This window comes from Vanessa tameamea, chromosome 25 (assembly GCF_037043105.1).
Source record: "Vanessa tameamea isolate UH-Manoa-2023 chromosome 25, ilVanTame1 primary haplotype, whole genome shotgun sequence".
In the NCBI taxonomy this organism is placed as follows: Eukaryota; Metazoa; Arthropoda; class Insecta; order Lepidoptera; family Nymphalidae; genus Vanessa; species Vanessa tameamea.
This window is the reverse complement of record NC_087333.1, coordinates 6,833,473-6,859,274: the sequence shown is the minus strand read 5'-3', so window position 1 is coordinate 6,859,274 and position 25,802 is coordinate 6,833,473. Positions and strand designations below refer to the sequence as shown.

At 33.8% G+C, this 25,802-nt stretch overlaps 1 protein-coding gene across 3 annotated transcripts in view; it reads right to left on the bottom strand.

Moving 5' to 3' along the window:
• LOC113396475 (KH domain-containing, RNA-binding, signal transduction-associated protein 2-like) overlaps positions 1 to 25,802 on the bottom strand; it is a 278,222-nt gene that overhangs the window by 29,828 nt on the left and 222,592 nt on the right. For all 3 annotated transcript variants that reach the window (XM_026634416.2, XM_064218903.1, XM_026634413.2), the window contains exons 4-5: positions 5,065 to 5,181; positions 4,410 to 4,556 (exon numbers count right to left, since the gene is read on the bottom strand). In XM_026634416.2, coding sequence (XP_026490201.1) covers positions 4,410 to 4,556; positions 5,065 to 5,181 — 264 coding nt within the window. The remainder of the gene's footprint in view (positions 1 to 4,409; positions 4,557 to 5,064; positions 5,182 to 25,802) is intronic.

The window sequence follows — 25,802 nt, the reverse complement described above, 5'->3', positions numbered from 1 at the left end:
AAGCAACTTAATCAATTTTATAAATATAAAAGTGTGATTAATTTGTTTGTCTGTGATCTTACAGCGTCGTTACTAGAAGCTAGTCTATGGGCAATACGGCAACGGATCTTGGAATTCCGGGTCGAATTGATCCCGACAATTAAAACTTTAAGGTAACAGACCGAAGTTAAGTTAGTGCTGATACACTTCCTGGTGTTTACAACCTTTGTTTCGCATATATAATATTATTTAGGATTAATATTCTATATTTTGGTAATGTGACAGTGACATCTGTTTGATGTTGAAACAATTGAATTTTGAATTGAGTTGAAACAAACAATTATAATAATTCTATGAATTTATATTTATTCATTAATTCATCTCGTGATCGGCGAAGGAAACCTACATGAGTCTAATTTCAATGAAATTCTGCCACGTGTGAATCCATCACTGCACATTAAAGCAGCGTGATGGAATTAGTTCCACACCTCTTTAAAGGGAGAGGCCTTAGGCCAGACAAAACATGGATAGCAAAATGGAAGCCAAGTTCAATATTAAGAATATGCGTGTTTGTTGACCTCGTTGACAAAAGATTGGAGATTTAGTTTTTTTATTATTGTTAGAAGTTATTGTACCAAGAAATAAAATATACAAAGATCTTATAAAACCCCGAATCGTTCGTAAAAAAATACTTTATCATTCTGTAATCGTATCCAGCGAAGCAAACAACGTCTTCTAACTTTCTGATTTGTAAATACTCGTAGCGTTTCGATGAATTCTTAAAAAGCGCCCTTTGAGCCCGACCTTCTTTTGAAAATAAAAGTATTAACGCAAGTTACGTTTCAATGGCGACGGTTTCGGGGCTAAATGTGACATAATTTTTGTAACAACGGCCCTTCATTTGTTTTCCTTTTGAGAAATATTACCACGTGACATTAATGCCTTTGTTTGACGTAGAAATTTCGACGATTTGTCACAAATAACTCCCTAACTTAGTCCCCGGTGAGTTGAGGCTCGGTGTTCACTGATTGTCGTAATAACTCCTCTGTTTTATCGAAGTTTTGTAAATATTTAAATATATATAGTCAAAATTATAACTGTGTTTATGTCTGTCGTGAGTCAGGGAAAACAGTTACATATTACCGCAGCATACGAGCGTTAAATTATGTCTGATTATAACAGAATTTCATGCAATATTGACTTTAATAAATAATTATAAAACTTAAAGAAGACGCATATCAAAATTGCATTATTAGTTTCCACGACATAACAGTTTTCTGTAAAGCCTTATTTTACGCGGGGAAGTCATTTCCATCTGTGTACTACACAGATTATTATTAACTGGTCAGATTTGTTTATTTAAATATTATTTAACAATCTGTTGACGTACTGGGTAAAAAAAAACACGAAACTCGCCGCAAAAACGTGCGATAAATATTAGAATAATATGCGATGTAACTATAATCATTACAAATTTATGGGATACACGTATCAAAATGGCGAAACATTTCACGAGTGAGATACGAGGTGAATTACAGAATCGCACTGCTGAACTTGTTTCTAATTAAATATTTGCATGTTACATACGAGTTACGACGTTTTACCAAAACGAAACAAACAGAAATATCGCTGAGAATTTACACAAATAACAATTGCTTTAAGTGTGATACCAAATCGCGTCCGCCGTTCAGGGATCGACATTATACATTACAAACATTTAAATTTATACGCCATACATCAAAAGTTTACGAGTTTTCATATCACTGGAGCGTCGTTTTTATTGGTTCAATATTTGTTTTGATTGTTTGCGGACGTTATAGATATAAAATTTGTTTTATTGCTGTGTAGCAAAATTTATTGGCACTAAATTTTGAAGAATGGATACTGTTCGGATTATAGTTTAGATAGAAAAAATCGCTTCACTTAAACCTTGACGCGCTTTAAAATGACTTTTAGGCTTTACAAAAAACAATGACTTTAATATATTATACATATGCTTTAAAAAAATTATGTATCCAATAGCAATAAATTCGAGATTGACCTCGAAGTTCCAGAGCGCCAATATAAAGAAAAAACTTAAATCAGTTCAGCGATAAAAAGTTTTGTCAAAGTCAAAGTTAAAGAATATTTAGGTTACAATAATTTACAAAATTTGAATTTCGGATCGTTAATGTCCTGCTTTTCATAAGAGTAGTTGTGCTCAAATATATAATATATAAATATGAACGAATTGAGTACCCTTTTTTCTAAGATCTCTTAAAAATTACATTATATTTCAAATATATTTAAAAATGTCTTGTTTGGACAAGACATGCATTAACATTTATCCTCTATTGAATGTAATTGAACTTCTTTATACTATTTTATTCGAAAAGCAAGGAATTTATAAAAAGTGCGCTTCTTACGAAGCCGTTTGCGGCGAGCTATTTCATTAATAAACTGCTAAAGAAATTTCAATTACGCTTTATGATCGTAGGAAAGTTAAGTAAAAGCTATTAAAGATCAGCTGTTGGGCCGCTTTTCTACTTGGAGAGAAAGATTACATATATCTGAAGCTTCAAGCTAAAGAAAGGTTAATAGAGATTTGAACCCACAATCTTTGGTCAAAATTCAAGTATTCTAGCCGCCGAGCTATTCGGCTCTAATCGTAAAATGTAACATTTCTAAAGACAATCTTCTAAGCGGCTATTAATGTATCTGATCGGAATTCCTTTCATAGTTGCCGTTGGTCGTAAATCGCGGATTTTATAAGCGGATGGCGTTCAAATCACCGACGTCTATGAAATGCTAGTAAAATAAAGATGGCACCTGTTCGTTCTAAAGTAATATTACAAACCCCCAGTATCTATTCTTGAACCAAAGTTTATAGGAAACTGGTGGAGCTGAACAATGTAAGATTACGAACGAACAGCGCTGTTGAAAATTTTAGAGCGACATTAATATTTGGGGAGCATGATTAACTGGATTTTAATTTTGCTCTTCAAATCGATACTAATTAATAAGAGGTATTTTTGTTTTGACTACCAAATAAAAAAAAAAAATCAGTACACACTTATACGAGAAGATGCAGCGCAATTCGGAGAAGGTTTTACTGTAAAATATTGACTGTGTGTGTGTGTGGTGTCATATCATGTTATTGTATCTGAATGATATTTTTTTTCAAGAATGTGATAAGTGAAGTGAAATCGAGGATTGGCAAGAACCGTGAGCTTTTTCGCTTCTTGGTACCTTTATAAAAAAAAAATGTTATATGCGAAGAAATAGGAGTTAAGAGTTGAAGAGTTGGAGCCTCGACATCTTGTTGAATAATCAGATTTTGAGGTACCAACGCCTGAGAAAATGGTTAACATGAGATTATATGATTTAATTAATAATTGCGTTCTAAAAGACAGATCTATAACGTAGTTTGTCGAAGATTTAATCTCTAGTTACACGATTCCATCATTTTATTCCCCCCCCCCCCCAATTCTGCACACAGAGAGCCATGTCACATCAAACATCAAATGTTACTTAAATTAATTTATATGAAAATTGTTGACGCCGTTCCATATTATAATGAAAAATATGTTGAAGCCATGTTGGGTAAGGAATCGTTCAATTGAAAATAAATTGGTTTATTTTGGGTCGCGTGACGCAATACATCATGAAGGGGTTTACGGTTTGTTGACTTCAATAAGACCTCTAAAAGTGAATTTGGATTTATCGCCGTTCCTTGTCAAATATTGAACTATATGAGAAAACTTCGACTGTTTACTAGATGCTCAAAAATGGTTCACCTTTGCATCATGCATATGAGGGTTAAAATTATTGCAAATAGTCACCCCTATCACCTCCTAACGGGAATACGTCGAATTACCAATAACCCTGTATATATGAATTATTAAAAGTATAACACGTAGCCTTATTGCCTCCACTGATAAGCTCTGGTGATGACAGGCTGGTTCAATTTTGCTCAGAGAACCGGAATTGTTATTCAACGGCAAAATGCTGCTCGCATTCTTGCGACCATTCCACTCGGTCATGATTGGTACAATATCTATTTTTAATTTCTATTTGTATATAATTAAGGTATTATAAATATTTAGTATATGTTACAAATACAGTATATTATATGGATGAAATTAATAAAAAACCTGCAGATAGTATTTAAAACTTTTCAGTCAGGATATTTGAATAGAATTGTATTTTATGAACATAGTTATGGTATTTGATTGATACCAGTAAGTATCTAATGATTTGTTTCCGGTAATTTTCGGTAGAATCTACATTATGATCGGAATAACAAAATCACGATTCCAAAGCGCCTACTTGTATAAAGTATACGAGTATTTTATGTGATTTCATTTCGGTCTTTTACTCTTACCCAACTTGGAACACACGTCGAATGATCTAAGAGTGATTATTTATATATTATATCAAACAATACCTACCGGAACTAAGAACCTCCTCAATTCAGCAAGTGCATATGCAATACGTGCATGCGCCTCAGCTGGTGTTGCAAACGCACTAATTTCCACGTGTAGTTCATCTGATAGATGAGCGAATTTAGGATCGCCGGATACACGAAGTTCTTCTTCCTGTAAATAATAAATTAATATTTACCAGATATTTTCTTACCCCCAATTTATATCCTCTTGGAAACATCCTTTGTGCTCCCTGGTATTTAATTAGATTTTTTTTTATGATGTAGTCGGATGAGAAACAAGTCATCTGATGGTATGTGATCACCACCGAAAATTGTTCGAATTGGTGAAGTTAATAATAATATATAATAATTAATAAATAAATATTAGACAACATCATATATATTACTCTGATCCCAATGTAAGTAGCTAAAGCACTTGTGTTTTGGAAAATCAGAAGTAACGACGATAACACAACCACCCAAACCCAAGACAACATAGAAAACTAATGAAATTTTTCTACATCGACTCGGCCGGGAATCCGGTGTACACACCGGTGTACACACTACTCGACCATGGAGGTCGTCCTTAATGAAGTTAGTTTACATTTAGATTTATAATACTTTCATCTCTGTTCAATTGTTCAGTAGAAGAAAATAGTGTGAATGATGTAGTTACATACCTTTTGACGGTCTTTCATAGAACCTCGTCCTAAAACCGCCATTTTGCACATCGTGTCTTCTTGCAGCCTTTTCAGAGAATTCCCTTTGGGACCCAGCAGCTTCCCCACGAAATTGAACTGGAACAAATTTATACACATGAATAATGAATTCCATGAAACAATTCCGTTATTTTTACGCTTAAGTCTGTATATAGGCCCATATTAATCCAAATCCAAGCCACTCAGGCGCTTCACGTGTTCAAGACGGGGTTTGATCTTGACGGAATTGAAGATCAACTTATCAATTCATTTATAAAGTTTAACTTTTCTAAATTAAACTAAAACTAACACAAATTTATTGTTTGAGGAATAAATATTAAAGCCTCATATATGACGACGATTTCTTCTCATACGATATTTTTTACGGCGGCCATTATCAAAGATAATTGGCCAAATCAATTTATTATAGTTCACAAGTGTGTGCGGAAACCCTGACACATTCTCAATTCCCTCGATATCATGAGCTAATTGTGTAGCGAACGAGATACAACCGGGAAAGAGTTGAGGATTAAAAAATGGATTTAGCTAGACAGCTTTCCACTCAAATATTGAACTCAGAAGCTCGAAAAATTATATGAATTAAATCTATACATATAATAAAATTGGAATGTCTGTTTGTAATATTAAAATAACCGCGTTTTACTAATTACATATGTATGTATACACGGTACATATACCTAAATAACATTTTTTACAATTTTTGTCTGTCTGTCTGTTTGTTCCGGCTAATCCCTGGAACGGCTGGACCGATTTTGACGGGACTTTCACTGGCAGATAGCTGATGTAATAAGGAGTAACTTAGGCTACTCTTATTTTAGAATTATATGTAAAATAATAATAAAGTCACGCTTTTATATTAAATTCAAACGCGCACGAAGTCGCGGGCACAGCTAGTAATAAATAAATAAGGTTTTATTGATCAAAATAACCCAATTACATACGAGAATAGAAAATAAAATAACGGCCTTTAAGCATTGCATATGCTGTACGACCTAAAAAAATGAAAGAACAGTTACAGACGTTGAATATATGCTGTATTATACGGAACGAATGATAGTGAAATATGAACAGTTAAACAATAGAAGAAACAGCGGGTGACTAGACTCTTAGCATAGAAATTGATGACACAGCTCCAAAGATATTTAAAACTACGCCAGATGGTCATTTACTTAGGAATTAATTACTAAATTCTTACGAAAAGAAACTATGAACCGGTCAGATTTTTAGTAAAACGATTTAAGCAGCTTGTGATTATAACACTGGTGGGCTAATGCCTTCTCTCTTTAAGGAGACAGTTTGTAGCTTATTTCAAATGACAGATGCATCCTGTCATTATTTTTCATCGCCAAACACGAGATGAATTATAAACCCAAATCCAGAACATGAAGATTCTGTGATAGTTGTCTGGGTTTGAACTCACAATTATCGGTTAATACACGCGTTCTAACATCAGCGCCATCTCGGCCACTAGGAAATTTCTGGCGAATTTATACTCGTCGTTTTTGAGCCCAAAAATATTACGTCGACATATCTGAAGTGTCATCCGGTATCTGGCGAGAATCACCCGACGTATAAACTCAGGAATGCGGTCCACTTTTGTAAGCTGAGACCTTTTATATATGACACTTAGTCAGAAATATATTGAAGTCATTTTTAGTAACTTAGATTTATCAATGTGGCATTTTTCGGCTGTACATTACAACGGTGTCGTCTGGCTGATTTCAAAGAAGACTAGCTAGCTATTTACGCAGGAATTATTGTAGGGGACAAGAGCACAAACACAGCTGCACAGTCTGTTCACTCTTTCTCATAAATGTTTCGGCACAGAAACATTTGACTTTACAGCATGTAAAGTTCAGGGGCACGGGAGTATACACACTTCCAACTTACAGATTCCCGACTGCTTCTAAGAAATTTTGAAAATCTCAATAACAGTTTATCAGCCCGGCTTGTATGAACCCAGCATTTCGGGTTCTGCAGCCCATATCAACTGAATATACTGCAAGTCAATATCAACAATAATGTTTTAGTATCTGCTAAGCATTTTTCTTCCAACTAATTTACCGCACAGCTTTGGCTGTCAAAGATCATTAAAGTTCAAAAGAAATATCAGTGAAAGCAATTCTTTTTTTCAATCAGGCTCTTTAATAATCCTCTTAAATCTCCTACACAATATATTTTATCTGAAGATATTATTTCAATACAGGAGACCTATAATATAACGATGTCGTTATTAATCCGATTGATTCAATAATTCCACGTCTTTGGATTATTTATCCTTCAAGTCTTTGTTGGATTTTTTTGATTTAAAACCGTATTATCGCTCTAAAAGGGTTGAACCTTGTATATGTGAGAGATTTTATAGAAGTAGTTGAAAGTAATACATTTAAAAACATTGAATTCATTGAATCTTTTATCTTATATATTAATAACTAAGTCGATTTTTGTCCCCGTGTATGTGGGACGATAGCTACACATAAAAATCGGTTATAGTCTCAGTTTAAAGAGCTCCAGCCGTAGATGTGCAGAAAAGTAAAAAGGATTCTTGATTGCAATTTATTAAATTGTTATAATTTAACAAAGAATTCATTTTAGAGAGCGGAATAAGTAACTGGACACAAAAAACAAATGTAAATCGTGACAGACGTCGTCAATTTACAATGAAATAAAAAAAAATCTGTCATAGGTTTTGAAATTTTTTGAATAAACGAGAAGTTTCGCGTGCGACCCACTAGTATGTTTTAAATATAACGTTATAATGTTTGTGCTCCCGATAGCTAAGTAAACTCTATTAATATAATACAAAAAGGGGGGGGGGGGTGGTACCTCGAAATCCTAGCTCTTACTTTCAGACACTTTTATTCTGGGAAGCGCTCTCTTGGTCTTCACACACTTGAAGGACACGAGCCAAGGGATGGGTGACATTATTACGAGATACAAGATGGACAATCTTTCGTTATAGTAACTAACTTTAAAGCACACTAACGATACACACGTGGCAACGCCAATGCTCACACAAGAAGGGAAGTATGTCATACGTCAAAATCATACATATTCATCAACCTAAGTAGACTACAATATTTCTTTTATAATATATGTATATATAAAAATAATCACCGTATTTTTTACCTCGCTACAACAACGCCAGAATTTTATTAAAACATTCAAATTTCTTCGAGAGATGAAATATTATGAATACAAATCGAGCGTGTGGGAACACACGCCGTCCTGGGCTTGAACTCGCAATTTTCGGTTCGGAACACGTGCCGTCTCGACTCATTAAATTTAAAGCCATTTGTTAAAAACACATTAATAAGTAAGGCACCTAACTCATCACAAGATTGTATAGATGATAAAAAGAATTTGAGTTTGTTTTTTATGGCATTGGTTGGCGGACGAGCATATGGGTCAACTGATGGTAAGTAGTCACCATCGAATAGACAATTGTATTAAGTTCACTGAGGATGACAGCTGCAGGGATGGTTTCACGCTGCCGTACGAACGGAGCACAGCAAGGGAAGAGCTTCGGATGGATAATACGAACATGATCCTGTAGCCTATGAATGCCATCGCAGTGGTTTTAGTGGATGTGAATCCCATATAACCCGGTTTCCCCTGAGCCCTTTCGGAAGGATTCCACTGCATGAAAAAAGAAATATTCATGTATCACATTTCCATGGAAAATAATGACGATCTGCAAATGTACATGGAATTTACATTTTAACTTTATCACGTAGCAATTATCCCGCGGAACAATTCCTCAACGTTCAGATCAGACATATTAATTAAAATAACACGACAAATTATGTCCAACCTTCGAATTACCAATTAATAAAAACAAATACTGACGAAATTCTCGAGAGGTCATAAATAATACGAATATCAGATCAGATAAATCCTGTAAGGCGATAAAACATTTCGCTGGAATTCCATTTGGCATCTACGAACTTAACCTTCGGATTCGGAATTCGAAGTCCCGGGTGGGCAGTCCTTTTACGGGATCCGGGATCGACCTCGTTCTGGGTCATTCGGCGGCAAATTGACGACCGCAAAGTTGTTAAAATACTATGGCAACTTTAATTTACAAGTCAGTACGGCATTAGTTTTTTAAATCAATTCAAACATAGTTCTTACACATTTTGACCAAACTTAACTTTTAGTAACAAATGAATCAATTGTGAATCTGACTTCAATACCGAGAGTTCCTTATAATATTTTTATCGTGTCATTTTGTCAAGTGCTCCTGGCCAGTATCAGGTACAGCGGGTATCAATACAAAAAGATGCTGAAAATTTCTAGACGGAAATAAAATCAAAATTTTCTTTATTGATCCGACTCGAATATAAGCTAGTCACTACACCAACAAGACACTAAATTATACAATCTTGTATGTGAATATGTTTTAAAGTTTTGATTGTTGAACATATAAGAGAGATTCAGAGTGAATTTTAAGTGAAATTTCAAACGCACGTTTCAGATTTGACAAGATTTTGCGTCAGATTTTGCAAAAAAAAATTGTATATATCTTGTGGCGATAGCTGCATATAAAAAATCGGTTATAGTCTCATTTTGAAGAGCCTCAGCCGTAGATGTGCAGAAAATTAAAGAGGATTCTTGATGTTATTTTACTAAATTGTTACGAATTAACAAAGAATTTCTTTTGAAAAAAGTTACTGGCCGGTTAGAAAGCGGCGCTATGGATGTATAAGCAAAAAATGAAAAATGTAAACCAAATTAAAGTAAATTGTTTTCGACAAACTCCGATTCCTATTGAACTAATGTATGTTATTTGATATTAAAAATTTAATTTAAAATAGGTTTCATCATTTTGGCGCCAAATATAGACGAGTGACTTGTAGTTTACAATTAAATGAAATCAAAACAAAACCTGTCGTAGGTTTCGAAATTTCTAAGAAATATTTTGAATAAATGCGAAATTTCGAGGGAGACCCCCCAGTGTTTAATAATATTCAGCTTTACACGTGTTTTGATCAAGAATTAGTTATCGATTTGAGTACCTTTTGGTGAACAATTCGGTATATATTTTCGTATTGTATTTTACGTACGTAAGCTCTTTGTGAATGTTTTTACGATTGTTTAATTATGGGGTATTGGCTCCAGGGAGCAATTATGTCTTCTTAAAGCGCTGTTGTGTTCTGTCATTAAAAATAATTAAAGTTTTTTTTTAATGATTGCGAGTATAAGTATTCAAGTCTGTAAATATAATTTATGTACGTAAGTAACTACTGAGTTTCTAGCTGGTTCTTCACGATAGAATCTACTTTCCGAAACGGCGGTGGCTTTAGATTTAATTCAAAACTGTAGTGTGTTTTTATGGACCTACTCGAATAAATAATATTTTTATTTTGATTGATTTTATGATAACTTATTCAAATAAAATGATATAAAAAAAAAACAATAGATTTAGACATTTACGTTCAAGTAAATAAGTATTTAAAATATTGTTATAATTATTTTTGTTTTTTTTTAAAATAGCTTTAAAAATAGTTAATATTGATGAAATTATTGTAAGCAAGTTAAAAATGTCAAAATTATAATATTTCTTACATAAAAATGTTCTTACTTAACAAATTGATTTATTATTACAACATTTTTATTCAATGATACTTTCACAAGAGATACTTTTTACTAAAAAAACATATCAGTTCAGAATATTTATTCCACCGACAAGAAACTCGGTAGTTACAATCTTGGAAATAGTTAAAGTTTGTTTAATTTGCAAAAAAATCCTACACGAGATCCTTCGTTTTAAATTAAACTAGAACGAACTAGAACTAACTAGAATAATTAAAACTTACCCGCTTAAATTTAAAATTAATCTCATAATAATCATTTGTAAAACTACGTAACTCATCGCTGACTCACATTGTGGCTTAAGACTTTAATCTGTTATGAATTATTATTGTACTAGTTTCCGTTTGCTTGAGTGAAGTCAGTTTTTGGGTACCTTGTCTGGCGAAGTCAGGACGGACAACTAGTGTTGCATATGCCATATGGAAAGTGGTCATTACTGCCCTTAGCTCAGAAATATTAAACATTCCTTACATCTCAATTGAGCCACCGATCTTATGAGCTAAGATGTTGATGATACCAAGTATTGCTGTTCTATATATCTGATGAGTGAGTGGTAACTAACCCGACCGTCAGAGCGTCATGGTAAAATGCAAAAGCGATCCTGTGGCCCCGACCGAAACGACGGAGAGGGTACCACTGGTTTTTAGTGGGTATTCCGGTGTACTAGGGTCATCCTAGGCACCGGCGAGTCCCACATAATCCCCCCCCCCCCCACACTATACGTGGGAGAAACGCGTAATGCGTTTTTCTTATAAAAAATGGTGTAACTACCAAGACGGACATTCATAAAGCCCTACCGAGTGACAATACAAATAATACTATATTCGAAAGCGATTGTGCATATATATTCGTAAAGCGAAATACGAAAGACACCTGCGACTATATCGAACACTGGACTTCTGAGTGCGACTACCGGATTTGGTTCACGAATCACTGTAATTTGTGTTCTGTGATAATAAATAACTTCTCATTTTCACTGACGGTGTAACTCACAAGCGCGCAACAATCTTCCTTTTCGTATACAAATACACAAAAAGTTTTTTTATATATATTTTTATATATGATTACATGTTATTAAAATAAGTACAAGAGATATATGTTAGATACCTAAAGGTATTTAACGTGTATAATGTTTAAATTTTGACGATTCAAAAACGGTTCATTGTGAAGTTTACTCGAATAAAATTGATTTGATTTGATTTTGAGATTTTGGAAACAGTCGTGCCAACTGCGAGCTTTACTGGCCGCGCAAGCCTATGTACATATGTATTAATATAAAAATGTCCATTTAGACTCATATTACAACCATGTACCCAGGATGGGTAGTCAGTATATTATATTATCAAAATCAAAAATCAAAATTTACATTATTCAAGTAGGCTTTTACAGCACTTTTGAATCGTCATTTAACAAACTATATTAAGTAAAGCTACCACCGGTTCGGAATGTAGATTCTACCGAGAACAATCGGCAAGAAACTCAGTAGTTACTCTTTTTCAACATCTATATTAAAGGAAGGTACTTCAATGTTAAAAAAAATGACGTAAGCCCCTCGAACAGAAATATAGGTACTGTCATATCATTTTCGGTAGAGGTATTCTTTAACGAGAAACTCATAATACACCGGAGTCCACGAGCGAGAAACGTCACAATGTGATACGGAACCCTGGCTATAATAATTATAGAATTAATATCATTACGAGTCGGTCGTCAGTCATTTCACGAGTGAGATACAAATTGAATTCTTCCAGAATATCACTGCTGTGTATTTTTTTTTTATAAATATAAAGGTATATTTAACGTTAGACACATAACTTTTTACAACAGATTAACAAAAAAAGGCAAGTAAACTCATTTTTCAGGATGTCTTTCTTGTTTCGGTGCAAAAGTATAAAATTTTAGGGTTCCGTGGTTAAATACGAACACTATTTTATTGGAACACTTTATGGATCTCTTTTTTTATTTAAATTTACAAATATTCCATAACATTGTTGCTCTTCAATTTTTATTTTTTATTGCTCATTAGTTACTTACACGTTATATGAGCTTCAATAAACTCAACTGAAGTTTTGAGTGATCTAGTGGCTAGCTAAAAGACAACAGATCCCGATGCATTGTGTTTAAACCCTCTGTCGGGCTAGTGAGAAATTATTGAGGTTTTTGTCAAGAAGTAGCTATTCGGAATCTAGAACTTGACGATACTAACATTCCAATGCCTCGTTGAGCTCGAAATAGCCTTTGGCTCTGCACCTAAATGTTCAGTGGAGGAGTGAGATTATGTGAATCACAGAATAGAGAGTGCACTTTTGTTTGAGCACATACGTGTAGTATGTGTCAATTAAGGCTAGTAAGGAAGGCTAGTTGAAGGAATCTGCCCGTCGTAGCTGAAAAAATCTAAGCGGACTTCATCATGAAAACAAATTGTTTTTAACCTACTTTTTTGTGTCGTTTTAATATCGAAGCATATTAGGATTTAGTCGAAGCAAACCGATTTTGGAAAATGTAGGGTAATGGAACTGTTTTTATTGGTAGGTCATATTGTTTTGTTATGGTTTCTTCTTTGACATTTTAGTTTCTTGATAACATGTATAAAATAAACATTTCGGTGAATGATGTTCATTGAACAAGTGAAATGCCTGTCCATTTTTCACGGAACCCATCACTTAAATCCGAATCACACTATACCCTGTTCAAGTTAACTTGTTGTATAGTCTTTTTTTAGATTTAAATGAATTTGTTAAATATTTAACCGCTTAATTTTATTCAAATATTTACTTACATAAAATGATACGATTTTAAATAAACTTTAGTTTAATTAAATAAGTTAGTACAGAAAACAAAGCGTTAATGACGTCCGTTTTCAAATAACAAGCTCATTATAAAACTTACAGTAAACATGGGAACACGACGAGTCACCCTTCGTTATGTAGACCGCAGATTAAAAAACAAAAGAGTGCATAAAATATTATACGATTCTTTCACTTTATCTGTGGTCAGAAGACCTGACAGCTTGCACGTCGAAGTCAATGACACCTTTTTGATTTTCGAACACTAGCTGTTTGTTATCTGTCAATCTGTAAAGGTCGAATCAGACGGTTCATTTTTCGTTCATTTTCGTGTTTCATTTTGCATCTTTCACTCAAAGTGACACGTCTAAACACAAAGCGAAACAAAAGTGCCGAATGAATTCATTAGTGAACTGATCCAACGACGTTGGATCGGTTCATTCGGCATATTTCATTCCCACTCCGAATGAACGAAAAATGAACAGTCTGAACACAGAGTGAACGTTCACTCGGATTTGGCCATTTTGTCTCGAACGCTGTAGCAGACGGTCGATACGTCAATGTAGAAACAAGTAATAGAAATTCTTCAAATTTACTGTTAACCATTCGCAGGTGATTGCAATATGATTCTGGATCTTCACCCGCTAGTTCTCTCAACAATGTATCTGAAGCTCCAAATATATTTCTTCTTCCAATCCATGGTCGCACCCACCACCATCGAAGCTTTTTTTCCTTCTTTTTTTTTAGCTCCTTGATTAAATGATCACAAATCACAAATTAAACTTATTCCAAGAGACACGACTTAATTCGACGCCATATTGAAAGAAACTACGGATGAATGTTCTTTTATACGTCATTCCAGCTAAGCCGTGTGAACATGGAATGAAAGAAAAATGAATCATTCACTCAAAAGAACATTCACTCGAATGAACCGTCTGATATCACCTTAAGAATTATATCGGAGTAATCTGTTATTGGCTGATTTGAATCCTTCCATTCGTATACTGATGAAATGTCATTGAATTCGTAATTTCATGACTATTTGTTTAAACTATATTGATATATCATATTTATTGTTATTAGGAGGATAAGATTTTTTTTATCTTCAGTGTATTTATATGATAGTTAAATTATTTATATGTCAAGATAGACTGTCAAAGCTGAGAACGCGTTGAACCACCACTTTGAAGACTCACATCTAGGGTTGCCAGATAGAAACTTATCAAATCCGGGACAATTCTAGGACAACGGTGTCGGGTCGTGGCCATAGTAAAAAGTATCTTATTTTTTTTATTTTTAAAGGATTTATATTTGTATTTGAAAAGGAAAATGCCATTTATTATCTAATACATACTTTTATTAGATAGGTATCTACGTACATAGTAGGTAATTAACGCCAGTTATAATTTTAAGATGCAGTTTAGACTTAAAACTTATTTTTATTATTACGAAACAAGTAGGTTTTCAGAATTCGGGACAATCCTGGCCTTCCCGGGCATCTGGCAAGCCTACTCACATCAGTAAAGTAGTATGACGTTTGACGAGTGTCAAGCCTAGCTGTCACGTACACCGAAATAATAAAGTTGGCTCGTTAGTTTTGATACTTTTGCAGAGCGACACTCTATCTTATATAGGTATAAATAATCTAAGATAGAATATATATTGTTAAATTTAGTATCATTGGAAAGGATTCAATGTGTTTTCAAGGTTTCATATGGTAAGCAGCGATTGTTAATTTATTGTACTAAGATTTCGGAGTAGTTCTCACGGGTAGTTCTAACGGGAATTTGTATTCGCTTTTGTGGCTTCAGTAAAATGTTCCGTACGCTCCATCTGGCTTTTATTTTTAATTTGAGCTGTAGATGATACTGTCATTTAATTTAAATGTATACGAGGACCATGATATAATAATTAGAAAAATCCGAAACTACGCTGTCTTAAAATTCTTCCTTAATAACCATAGAGTGCTCTTTCTAACTTGGAATAAGTTTCAATATAATAAAGAACCATCCCTCTTGATACCATCCCTGATAAAATTTCAAACTATGCCTATACTTATAACTTGAGCGCTCTACACAAATGTTTGAGAAGCACTTTCACCATGTGTGTTGAACTGTTAGAACTGTTCGAACTATCCATTATGATCGATAGTCCATTGTTATGACTGGACCTTTTCTAGAACTTTCTTAGAGGACATTTTATGGACGTAAGTGAATGACAACTTTGGCTGTGGTTATTTTGCATGTATTTGTAAATACTTAAAGTATATAAAAAAATATGACACACAGACAGACACGAGAGTGATTCTATTGTATAGTGCACTTTGATATCTCGGGTAAGTCGCATTATCAGTGCAGGTAAGTCTTCTATAAAAATGGCTACAGTAGTCCAAAATCGACTGCTCAGGATCTGTGATTCATTGCTTTACTTGGTGGTAGGGCTTTGTGCAAGCCCGTCTGGGTCGCCCACACATCGGATATTCTACTGTTTAATAGCAATACATAGGTCTGTTGTGTTCTGGTTCGAAGGTTGTGACTCTATGTAACTATAAGCACAAGGAATATAGCATCTTAGTTCCAAAATTTCTTACAGCGCCATTGCCAGTGGGAGATGGAGAACACTTACCAACAGCTGGCCAATTTGTTCGACCTGTCTCATCAAAAAAGTTTTCTTTAACTATGGGCACAATTGCCACAATATCTTAGCTCCTATGGTTCAAGGTTGGTGGCATTCTCGTTGCAAGAAAAGGTTAATATTTGTTATAGCACCAATGTCTAAGGGTGGTGTTTACCACTTACGAACAGGTGGTCTACTTGCCCGTCCGCCTACCATATTATAAAAAAGCCATTATAACAACTAGGCAGTCATAGTCTAAGAACAGATCTATATTGCCAAATTTAAAAATAAAGTTCATTAGGGAAATTTAGTCGGAGAAACATCGGGTGCTACCCAAGCGAACGTTGCCAAAACTATAACCGGTACACGAAAACTTAATATTAACTTGAAATGAAAACCGTTATTGATTTTTTTCTAGACCATTGAAAGTCTGATTACGTAAAATGAACTCTTGTTACGTACTTGTAAAAACTTCAACACAAATTGTAAATAATTAGATATATTTAAACAAAAATTATTAAATTCGAAAATAGTTTACGTAATATATTTAAACCTTAACTATTTTGTTAGATTTAAATGGTTTTTTTTTTAAGTTGACATTTATTTGATTGATTTGAATTTTGAGACGATTGCATATCTTGGGAATGATAGGATCGTATCTATGCTAAATCAATTTAAAAAAAAAGATGTTGTAATTTAATGTATTGTATCTTTCGCCGGTTCTTCTCAGATCCGAGGTGTTCATTTTCGAACTAGTGGTTTTTTTGGTGGTGGTGGTGTTTAGACCATCAATTAGCAGGTGTAAAGCTTATATTTTCCTTACGTATCGATTTCTTCCAGTTCACTACTGTAAGACGCTTAAAATAAATTCGTTCTAAAATTCTTACTACCGGCTTTAAAAGCACGATCTTCCCGAGATTCCCGTGTTCTAAGCATTGGGGTAACTCAGCTCACTATTAAGAAATAATATGTCAATAAACGCGATTCGTATTAAGATAACAAAAAAAAAAAAAACACGTCACGAACGAAAGTTGTTATAGCAAATTGTGAAATTCGGTGCTGAGATCATCTTGACATCTCATTTGCATGAGACGAGTGGGGGGTGAAATGATGTCCCTTCCATTAGGACTGTTCTATCTAAAAAGAGAATACTTTACGAAACAAATGAAATGTACTATAATAAAAAATGATTTAGAATTTTCGTTCGGGAAATTTGTATTTTTTTTATTCGTCGTTAATCTAATATTCTATTTCTTTAACAGTCAAGGCCATTTTATCTTTTCATTTTAAATTTGGAATGGGTTTATAATTGAACGGAGTTCTCTTACGGCTTGCAGTGAATGAACTGGCAGAAATGGTCACGTAAGGAAAAGTATTTGCCTCGTTTATTATTAACCGTCCGCGCCTAGGCGCATGACGGGTCTCTGAGCACACAATGTCCAGACGTCGACTGCGTTCTAAGCCGAGGTCCGGCCTCACAGGAGGCGCCCTTAGGACGGAGAGTCTTCCGCGACTCGCCCACCCGCCCAGTGACGCTGTAGAGGCCACTCTGGCCAACAGCAACTGTCTATTAGTAAAAAAAAAGTAAGGAAAAAGCGTTACGCCCCCCCCCAAGCGACTTTTTCCCTGTCTTTATATTATAATTGTTTTATATAAAATTATTAAAACTAATTCCTTGTTATTGTTTTAATTCATTCGAGGTTTTAATATCAATTTCGTCATTGTACATTTTATATAGCAAAAGCAACTGCGTTCCAACCGGATGCGCTACGACATTTTTTTTTTTTTTAAAGTCTGACGGGAAAAATATTCCCTGACATGGAACCGTAAGGAGTATAAACCATTAATTACACTGTCATATCGCCGCTAACCACGGGATCTAAGATATTATATTTCTTGTGACTGTAATTTACACTAGTACACTCACAATTCAGACTGGAACAGTCATATAATGTATCGCTGTTTGCCTGTATACTACCTGCGAAGTTGTTCATCAGCTTTGTTATTGTTTTTTTTTAGAAAAAATAATACCAAATTGAATTATATTTCGTACTACATTATAAAGATCTACTTTTAAAACCTATATATATATATTTTTTTTTTACTGTGTCATTGTCTATGGACGGCGTTGATCACTACAACTTAAAAGAAAAAGAAAAAAGTTAAGTGTCAATAGCGTTTATTAAATCGCTTGTATAAACACGGCCTTATCACGGGCTCATTAGTGATCAATGTTAGCTTTTTAAAAGTTCTAAGCTTCAAACAAGTTAGTGTTATAATAAATCTTCTACAATATATTATATAGAAGTTTATTGAGGGCATTTTTTAAGCTTTAAAACGTAGACGTGTTACAAATTGGCTCTCATCTGGACCATTCTTGCGAATTGACGTTTTTCTTCGATATAATACATCTTTTTGATCGCATACGTTGCTATTTTCTCAGCGTTAACGCTGATTGTTTTCTTTACAGGTAAAGTTAATATTAAACTGTCTTGGTTTAGTCCCTACTTTATGACCTCGAGTTCAACGGCAATTGGGAAGGACACGGTCTTCTCTACGCACTCATACCCCTTGAGGAAAGCTCCCATGAGCGGAGGATGGGAAGGGCAACGGTTATGTATGTGGAGATGACCAGGCAGTCTCCCTGATCCTTGTTGAGGATGACCATCATAGGGGCTTCTGTGCATAAGAGTATCACATAACCCGGTTAAGATCACTGGAACATATAATCTTTATTTCAACACCAAGCACAAGATATATCATAAACACATATTGAGCCAACGAAAACTCAGAGGATTAGAACTTATGATTTTCAGACATACAAGTGTGCTATACTGGGCCATGTCAGTACATTTCTGGTAAAGTTTAATTTCTTCTATGTTTATTTATATGTTGAGTTAAATCACCTCAGTCGATAGAACTAGTTGACGTTGATCGAAGTTCGTTTGATCAAATGAAGGTGCTAAATTTCCTTTTACAATTTGTCATTTATCAATCTGAATTGGATCAGCGGTAACTCCGTAACCTTCATAACATAGCAGTACTTGAAATTTGATATTCTTTATAAAATCGTTCTATAAATCGTCAAAACATACTTATTCATAAATTAAAATAAAGCGTTAAAGTTCGCAATATTTTCCCGTATATTTACTCTATATTGATTTACGATTAAGGCCACCTACACACAAACTCGGTTGCTGCATGAATTTAAATCACGTTATTTCCATGAAAATATGGAATTTTACTAGATAAACATATTCCCTATAAAAAGTATCAATTTCCTCGTTTGAACGTTTTAGACGCTATTACACTAAACTCCAAAATTTAAACGTTTTCGATTTCAGGGCAATGGAGATCAAAAAGGAGGTTGCATATGTTATTAATAATAATAAATTACTCATTAACCATAACCTACTCTATTAACATGACGCCTAAGTGTGTTATTATATACAAAATAGCTACAATAATTTCACTAATATTATAAATGCGAAAGTTTGGATGGATGGATGTTTGTTTGTGACTCAATCACGCGAGATCAACTGAACAGATCAGAATAAAATTTGGCATAGAGATAGATTTTAGTCTGGACAGAACATGGGGTTTTATTGCACTTGTCCACTACAGAAATACACTACAGAAACTAATTATATACACCATACTAAGTCGTTCGGTTCTTTCGACAAGAAATTATTTTGATCTATCCAAAGTTTAGAATTTAGCATTGATTGCTGACTAAAATTCTGCCTGATCTTCTGTCGTGTCGAATAGGGTTGTTGAGGAAGTAATTATGAGGAAGAGGAGGAGGAACAGGAATTGTCACGCGCAAATTTAGAGGATGCGGATGAGGATAAGGATATTTTTCGAGAAAGAGGATGCAGATGAGGAAGCGGTAGAGAAAGCGGATTAGGAAGAGGATGATAGGAAATTATAAATACTAGCGGACCAAACCGAAAAGCCGTTGTCCTGTCTGTACATAACTAGATACATACATACACAAAAAATAATTATTAAAAAAATAATATTTTTTATAAAACTTAATTTGGACGCTGTTTCCCCTGGCAACCGGATTCTTAGCTCATCATATACTAATCCAGCACTGCTAAAAAGTCTTTACTTTACTTTTTACGAGGAATAATGGCTTATTTTCCAAGCGATTTTAAGCAATATGGCATTAATCCTTACCCAATGAAGTACCTTAAATACATTATACAATAAATATAGAACAATATGGCCCTTATGTGGACATAGCGGTTTGTATTGTCTAACGACTGAAAAACTGTATTCGTTGTAAGACATTCTGTAGTATATTTAGTGGCAGCATTGCACCCGTGCGAAGCCGGGGCGGGTCGCTAGCAAATTATATGAAAAAAATTCACCCAGAGGTCCGCTTTCGTGTTAGGTTAGGGCGGCCGTAGATTTTTAATATAAAAAGTAGTGTGTCAAGCTTCATACCAAGTTGCATCAAATTCAGCGTAAGAGACAGACGGATAAATTAACTTTTGAATTATTAATATTAGTATCATCTGATAATTTATTTTATATATAATCTTTTAAAATAATTTAGTCATTTTATACGAATTATAATTCCATTAACAGCAATACGTAACAATAACCAATAATTTTCAAATATACATAAATAAAGACTTAATATAATATATGGCGATGGCATTGAAAACGGTTTTCTTTTGGTATTAAGAAAAGTAATTTAGACCCAAATACCTGTGAAATAGAATCGAAAATCGCAAACATTTTAAAATTAAATAGCATTTGATTTATTTCGTTGTATTTGAATAATTACTATTATGTTTAAGTTGCAAAATAAGATATTTGAAATCTGATTACAAGGAGAATGCAAAATGTATGAAAACGATCTCGGCTGCCTTCGTCACCTGTCAGTGGGAAGATAGAACACCATCGCATCGACTTTGTTGATTTTAAAGGGAAGATACACACTTAAACGCAAATCGGTAACTAAATCAAATCAAATCAAATCAAAATATACTTTATTCAAGTAGACTTTTACAAGCACTTAAGAATCTTCATTTAACAAACTATATTAAGTGAAGCTACCACCGGTTCGGAATGTAGAGTCTACCGAGAAGAACCGGCAAGAAACTCAGTAGTTATTCTTTTTCAACATCTAAAAATACAGTCATGTTAGTTAAATACAATTATACTAACTTTGTATATTGATAATTGCAAAAACACAATTCATATATTCATCAATAATTTAACAAGCAATAACAATTATACTTTATCACAAAATTATATAGTACCTTAAAAGTTAGCAGCAGCTTGCTGGTCCAGGATCCAAGTGAAAAGTAAAAGTCGAAGTGTTCTGTACGGAGCTTCCATCACTTATATAAACCTCACTACAAATCACGTGACTCACAATATTGAACAGAAAAGTAAAAGTATACAATTCAAAAATAACTTAAATTAAATTATTATTATTACAGAATTGATTAAAACATACAATATATACTAATTATAAATACAAAAATACAGTCATGTTAGTTAAATACAATTATATATGTATGTAATATATCCTGCCTGGAAGTCAACAAACATTAACTCCACACTTTTTTACCATCTGTATAATCTTGTATTGAATAATACCGCCTAATGCCTTCTTTACCGATGTATTTTTTACAAATGATTTGAATTTATGAAACGGCAAAGTTAAAAATGTCTGCGGAATTTCAAGGTTGGTGGCGCATTGGTGATGTAAGGAATGGTTAATATTTCTTTCAGGGCAATTGTCTATGATCGATTGTGACCACTTACAGGTGACCCATTGATCATTCGCATACCTACATTATAATTTTTTTTAAATATATTGCACAAAAATTTACTATGAATAAAATAAGCCAAAACGGCTACAAAGCCAGTCAGTAAAATGTATATATGTATACATGTTATCTACTCTAATATTATTTATTTATTTAATATAAAATTTATTTGTATTCAATTTACATAACTTTATATTTAAAATGTTGGAAAACATTTACTAAGTTTCTTGCTGGTTCTTCTCATTAGAATCAGGAGTTTACATTAGATACATTATATTTAATATAATTCTGTAAAATACGATTTAAAGGTCAATCTACCATCGTGATAGTGGTGATGGTGCAATGTATCAAATAGTAAGTTGTGTTCAAAATTTAAATGATTTCAGATTGAAGCGTATAAGTTTAGATGTACCCGATTTTATTTGGAAGCGACCCAAAATCTGTTTAAGGAAGACGGTGGTACGTTTGGCGACTGTCTCCACTGTATTAGTTCAGGTGTTGATTTGTAAAGTGCAAAATATGGGTATATATGTTTGTTGGTATCTGATCTGGGTCTGAAGGCTATTAGGAGTTACTTAATGGAAGTCTCTCCAGTTTAAAAAAAGAACCCATAGAGCTGTTGCCACGCTATATTATACGGATAATTTAAGTTGTCGTTTTTTTCTTTTGTACTATAATGCGTGCCAATTAAAATGTTTATGTCTTTTTTCTTTCTATTCTGCGTAATTGATGGTAATTATTCTTTTCTTTATGGCATAATATGACAATCATGTAATTGGTGGTAGGGCTTTGTGCAAGCCTACACGGGTTGGTATCAACTACTCATCAAATATCTACCACCAAGAACAATACTTAATATTGTTGTGTTTAGATTTGGATGGGTGAGCGAGCCAGAGTTGTGGGTGTAGGCACAAGGGCATAATATCTTAGCTCCAAAGGTTGGTGGTGCGTTGGTATGATTGAACAAACAGTGTTGATCTTGAGGGGTCATTGTAAGCTTCCCCGAGTTTCAACATAAGCTGAGTTACCTTCCTTTTTGTGTCGATACTCTGCTGTGCAGTTATCTTATTATTTTGATATAGTGTGTCCTTTATATATACATATATATATTTCTGGAGCAGTTTGTGAAATAAAGAGACGATCGACACGAATCTATCCTGAGTTCATTTCCTTATGACGTCATTTTATTTGTATCTAGTGGTCGCCCGCGGCCTCGCTTGCATTTTAAAGGTTGATCGTTAGTTCTTAGGCATAAAAGTGGCATATGTCATTTCTCGGAGTTCAATCTTTTGTTCAATTTGACGACCTCTGTGGTCGAGTAGTGTGTACACCGGTTTCATGGGTACGCCACCCTGAGGTCCCGGGTTCGATTCCCGGCCGAGTCGATGTAGAAAAAGTTAGTTTTCTATGTTGTCTTGGGTCTGGGTGTTTGTGGTACCGTCGTAACTTCTGATTTTCCGTAACACAAGTGCTTTAGCTACTTACAATGGGATCAGAGTAATGTATGTGATGTTGTCCAATATTTAATATTTATTTATTTATATTTATTTATATTAATCTTGCTCTATATCAAAGTTCATCAAATTCGGTTCAGAGGTTAGAAACCTTGAAAGAGCAACAGACAGACTTACGTTCATTTATAATATTAGTATAGATTGTTGTAAAACTTTTTACAATAGAGCGTTTTAAATATAAATTACATTCATTGAGAAAGGTAAGGGTTCAAGGATCGTCGACTTTCAAATCTTATTCATACTGTCAATCCTTGCTAAAGTCTTAGATATTCTTCGATCTTGTTCTGTTTTTCCTTTTTGTTCGTTATCCGCTCAAATTGATCCCATAATTTATTATCAGTGACTGTTTGGAAATAAACAACGTTTTTCCTGTACGAATAAATATCTTATAAATATGTTGTCACAGCCATGACATAAGTTTCTGTCAAGTCTTATTTATGTTATAAACTAGCTAGGCGTCCCAAGCAAATAAAATTCTTTCGAAGTTCAAGCGAATAAAAAGGTGTATATATCTTTTAGGTTGAAGAAAATGAGTAAAATTTCTAAGGGCAGGTTGGTAGATGTAGTAGGATTTTCGAAGCAAGTTAAATGTAGTATCTTGTAAGGAAATTACAATTGAATAACACAATTTACATATTGAAAAACACAATATTCATTTATGTAGGAGTCATTGATTAACTATGCGTTTTTGAACGAATTGAGTGTTGGTTTTTGAACGAAGCATAGTGAGAAATGTAAGTCCTCTTGCAACGACGCCGCTGGCGACTTAAGTGGTATTATGAACAAATAATATTAAAAAAAATAAAAATACTCTGACTAATACCCAACAAAAGTGATTTCATCTAAACGTACTTTTGTTTATATTTTAAAAGAGTAGTGGCAATGCCTCATTATAAGGAATCACTAATATTCCTATTTACCCCTCAATTTAAACCTTTTTTTTAGTAGTGGGGACGGCAATAGCCCAAGTGGTCAGATTCGATCCTGCGACTTTTTACATCGCTAGGCGGCCCGTAAACTATTGCGCTATTGATGCTTCACTTTGTAACCTTCTTTACGAAAAGAAAGATTTTCAAATATCTGAACTGAATTTGAGGAGAAAATCGCTTTCTCACTAATCAGTTTTTAAGAATTGAAATTGTTACAAAAATCTAGTCTTTGAGTTAGGTACCTACAAATGGTTATCCTGGATGTTAGGGATTATAAGGTTAAGATGCACGCGTTAATTTTTTTGAATTAATATTATTATAATATTATATTATTTATTTGTACAAGATGAAAACCCGGCTTCGCCAAAATAAATAATACTAAACAAATAATGTTTATTCTTTACTAATCATATAAAAAGTTCTCTCTGCTCAATAATTAGTGTCAAGATTATTTTTTTCTTTTTAATTTGGAGTAATTTATTATTATATTTTGCTGTTTCATATTGTTGTTCATATTTTTTGTATTATTTTAAATATATATTAATGTAGGAGCGTAGTGTTTTATTTTTTTTTTAATTATTTATTTTCATTAAATTAAAATGTATAATATCTCCTAATTTTTCTTAATAATTTGTGAATATGCCGATGTTGTTTCGAAAATCTATAAATAAATAAATAAATCATACAACTTTTTTATTTACGTTGATCTACAATTTATTGTGTATAAGATTCCGTCGAGTCTACCGTATCCCTGCATGGAATTATTATTTGTAACGCATTTTCTGAACGCACCCGTAAACTTCAAACATGGCCGCCCATTGAACTGTCATATCATTGAATTTTATGGATTTAATATCGTTTATATAATAGTTATATTTTGTGTTATATTAAGTATATTTCTGCTTTCTATCGGTATTGATTGCGGGGTACCGTAACTCAATTTCTAATAATTTATTTTTGATTTCAAATCACGTCGCCTAACAATACCGGACTTTCCTACAATACACACAGTATAAGAAATCGAGCGCTCTTTGATACTCAAGAGCGATGAAATTTGTACACAATACAAAAACAACTGTGGTAAGCACGATTCTTCTCGAATTATAGAGTTCCGTATACAATTTCTAAGGAAAATACTACTAAAGAAAACTTTTATGTCATAGATGGAAGGATAAATGGGCCACATGATGGTAAGCAGTCGCGGCCCTTAGACATTGGTGCCGACAATTTTAACCATTCCTCAACATCGCCACCAATCTTGGGAACCGAGATATTATGTCCCTTATACCTGTAGTTACACACTACCTTACTCTTAAAACAAGATAACAACAATGGTAAGTATTGCTGTTAAATGGTAGAATATCTGATGAGTTGTTGGTACTTAACCAGACGGGCTTGCACAAACTTCACTTTTGAAGTCGTTGGTTTTTAATGGAAGACTAGTTGTCGACCGTGGCTACGCTCGCT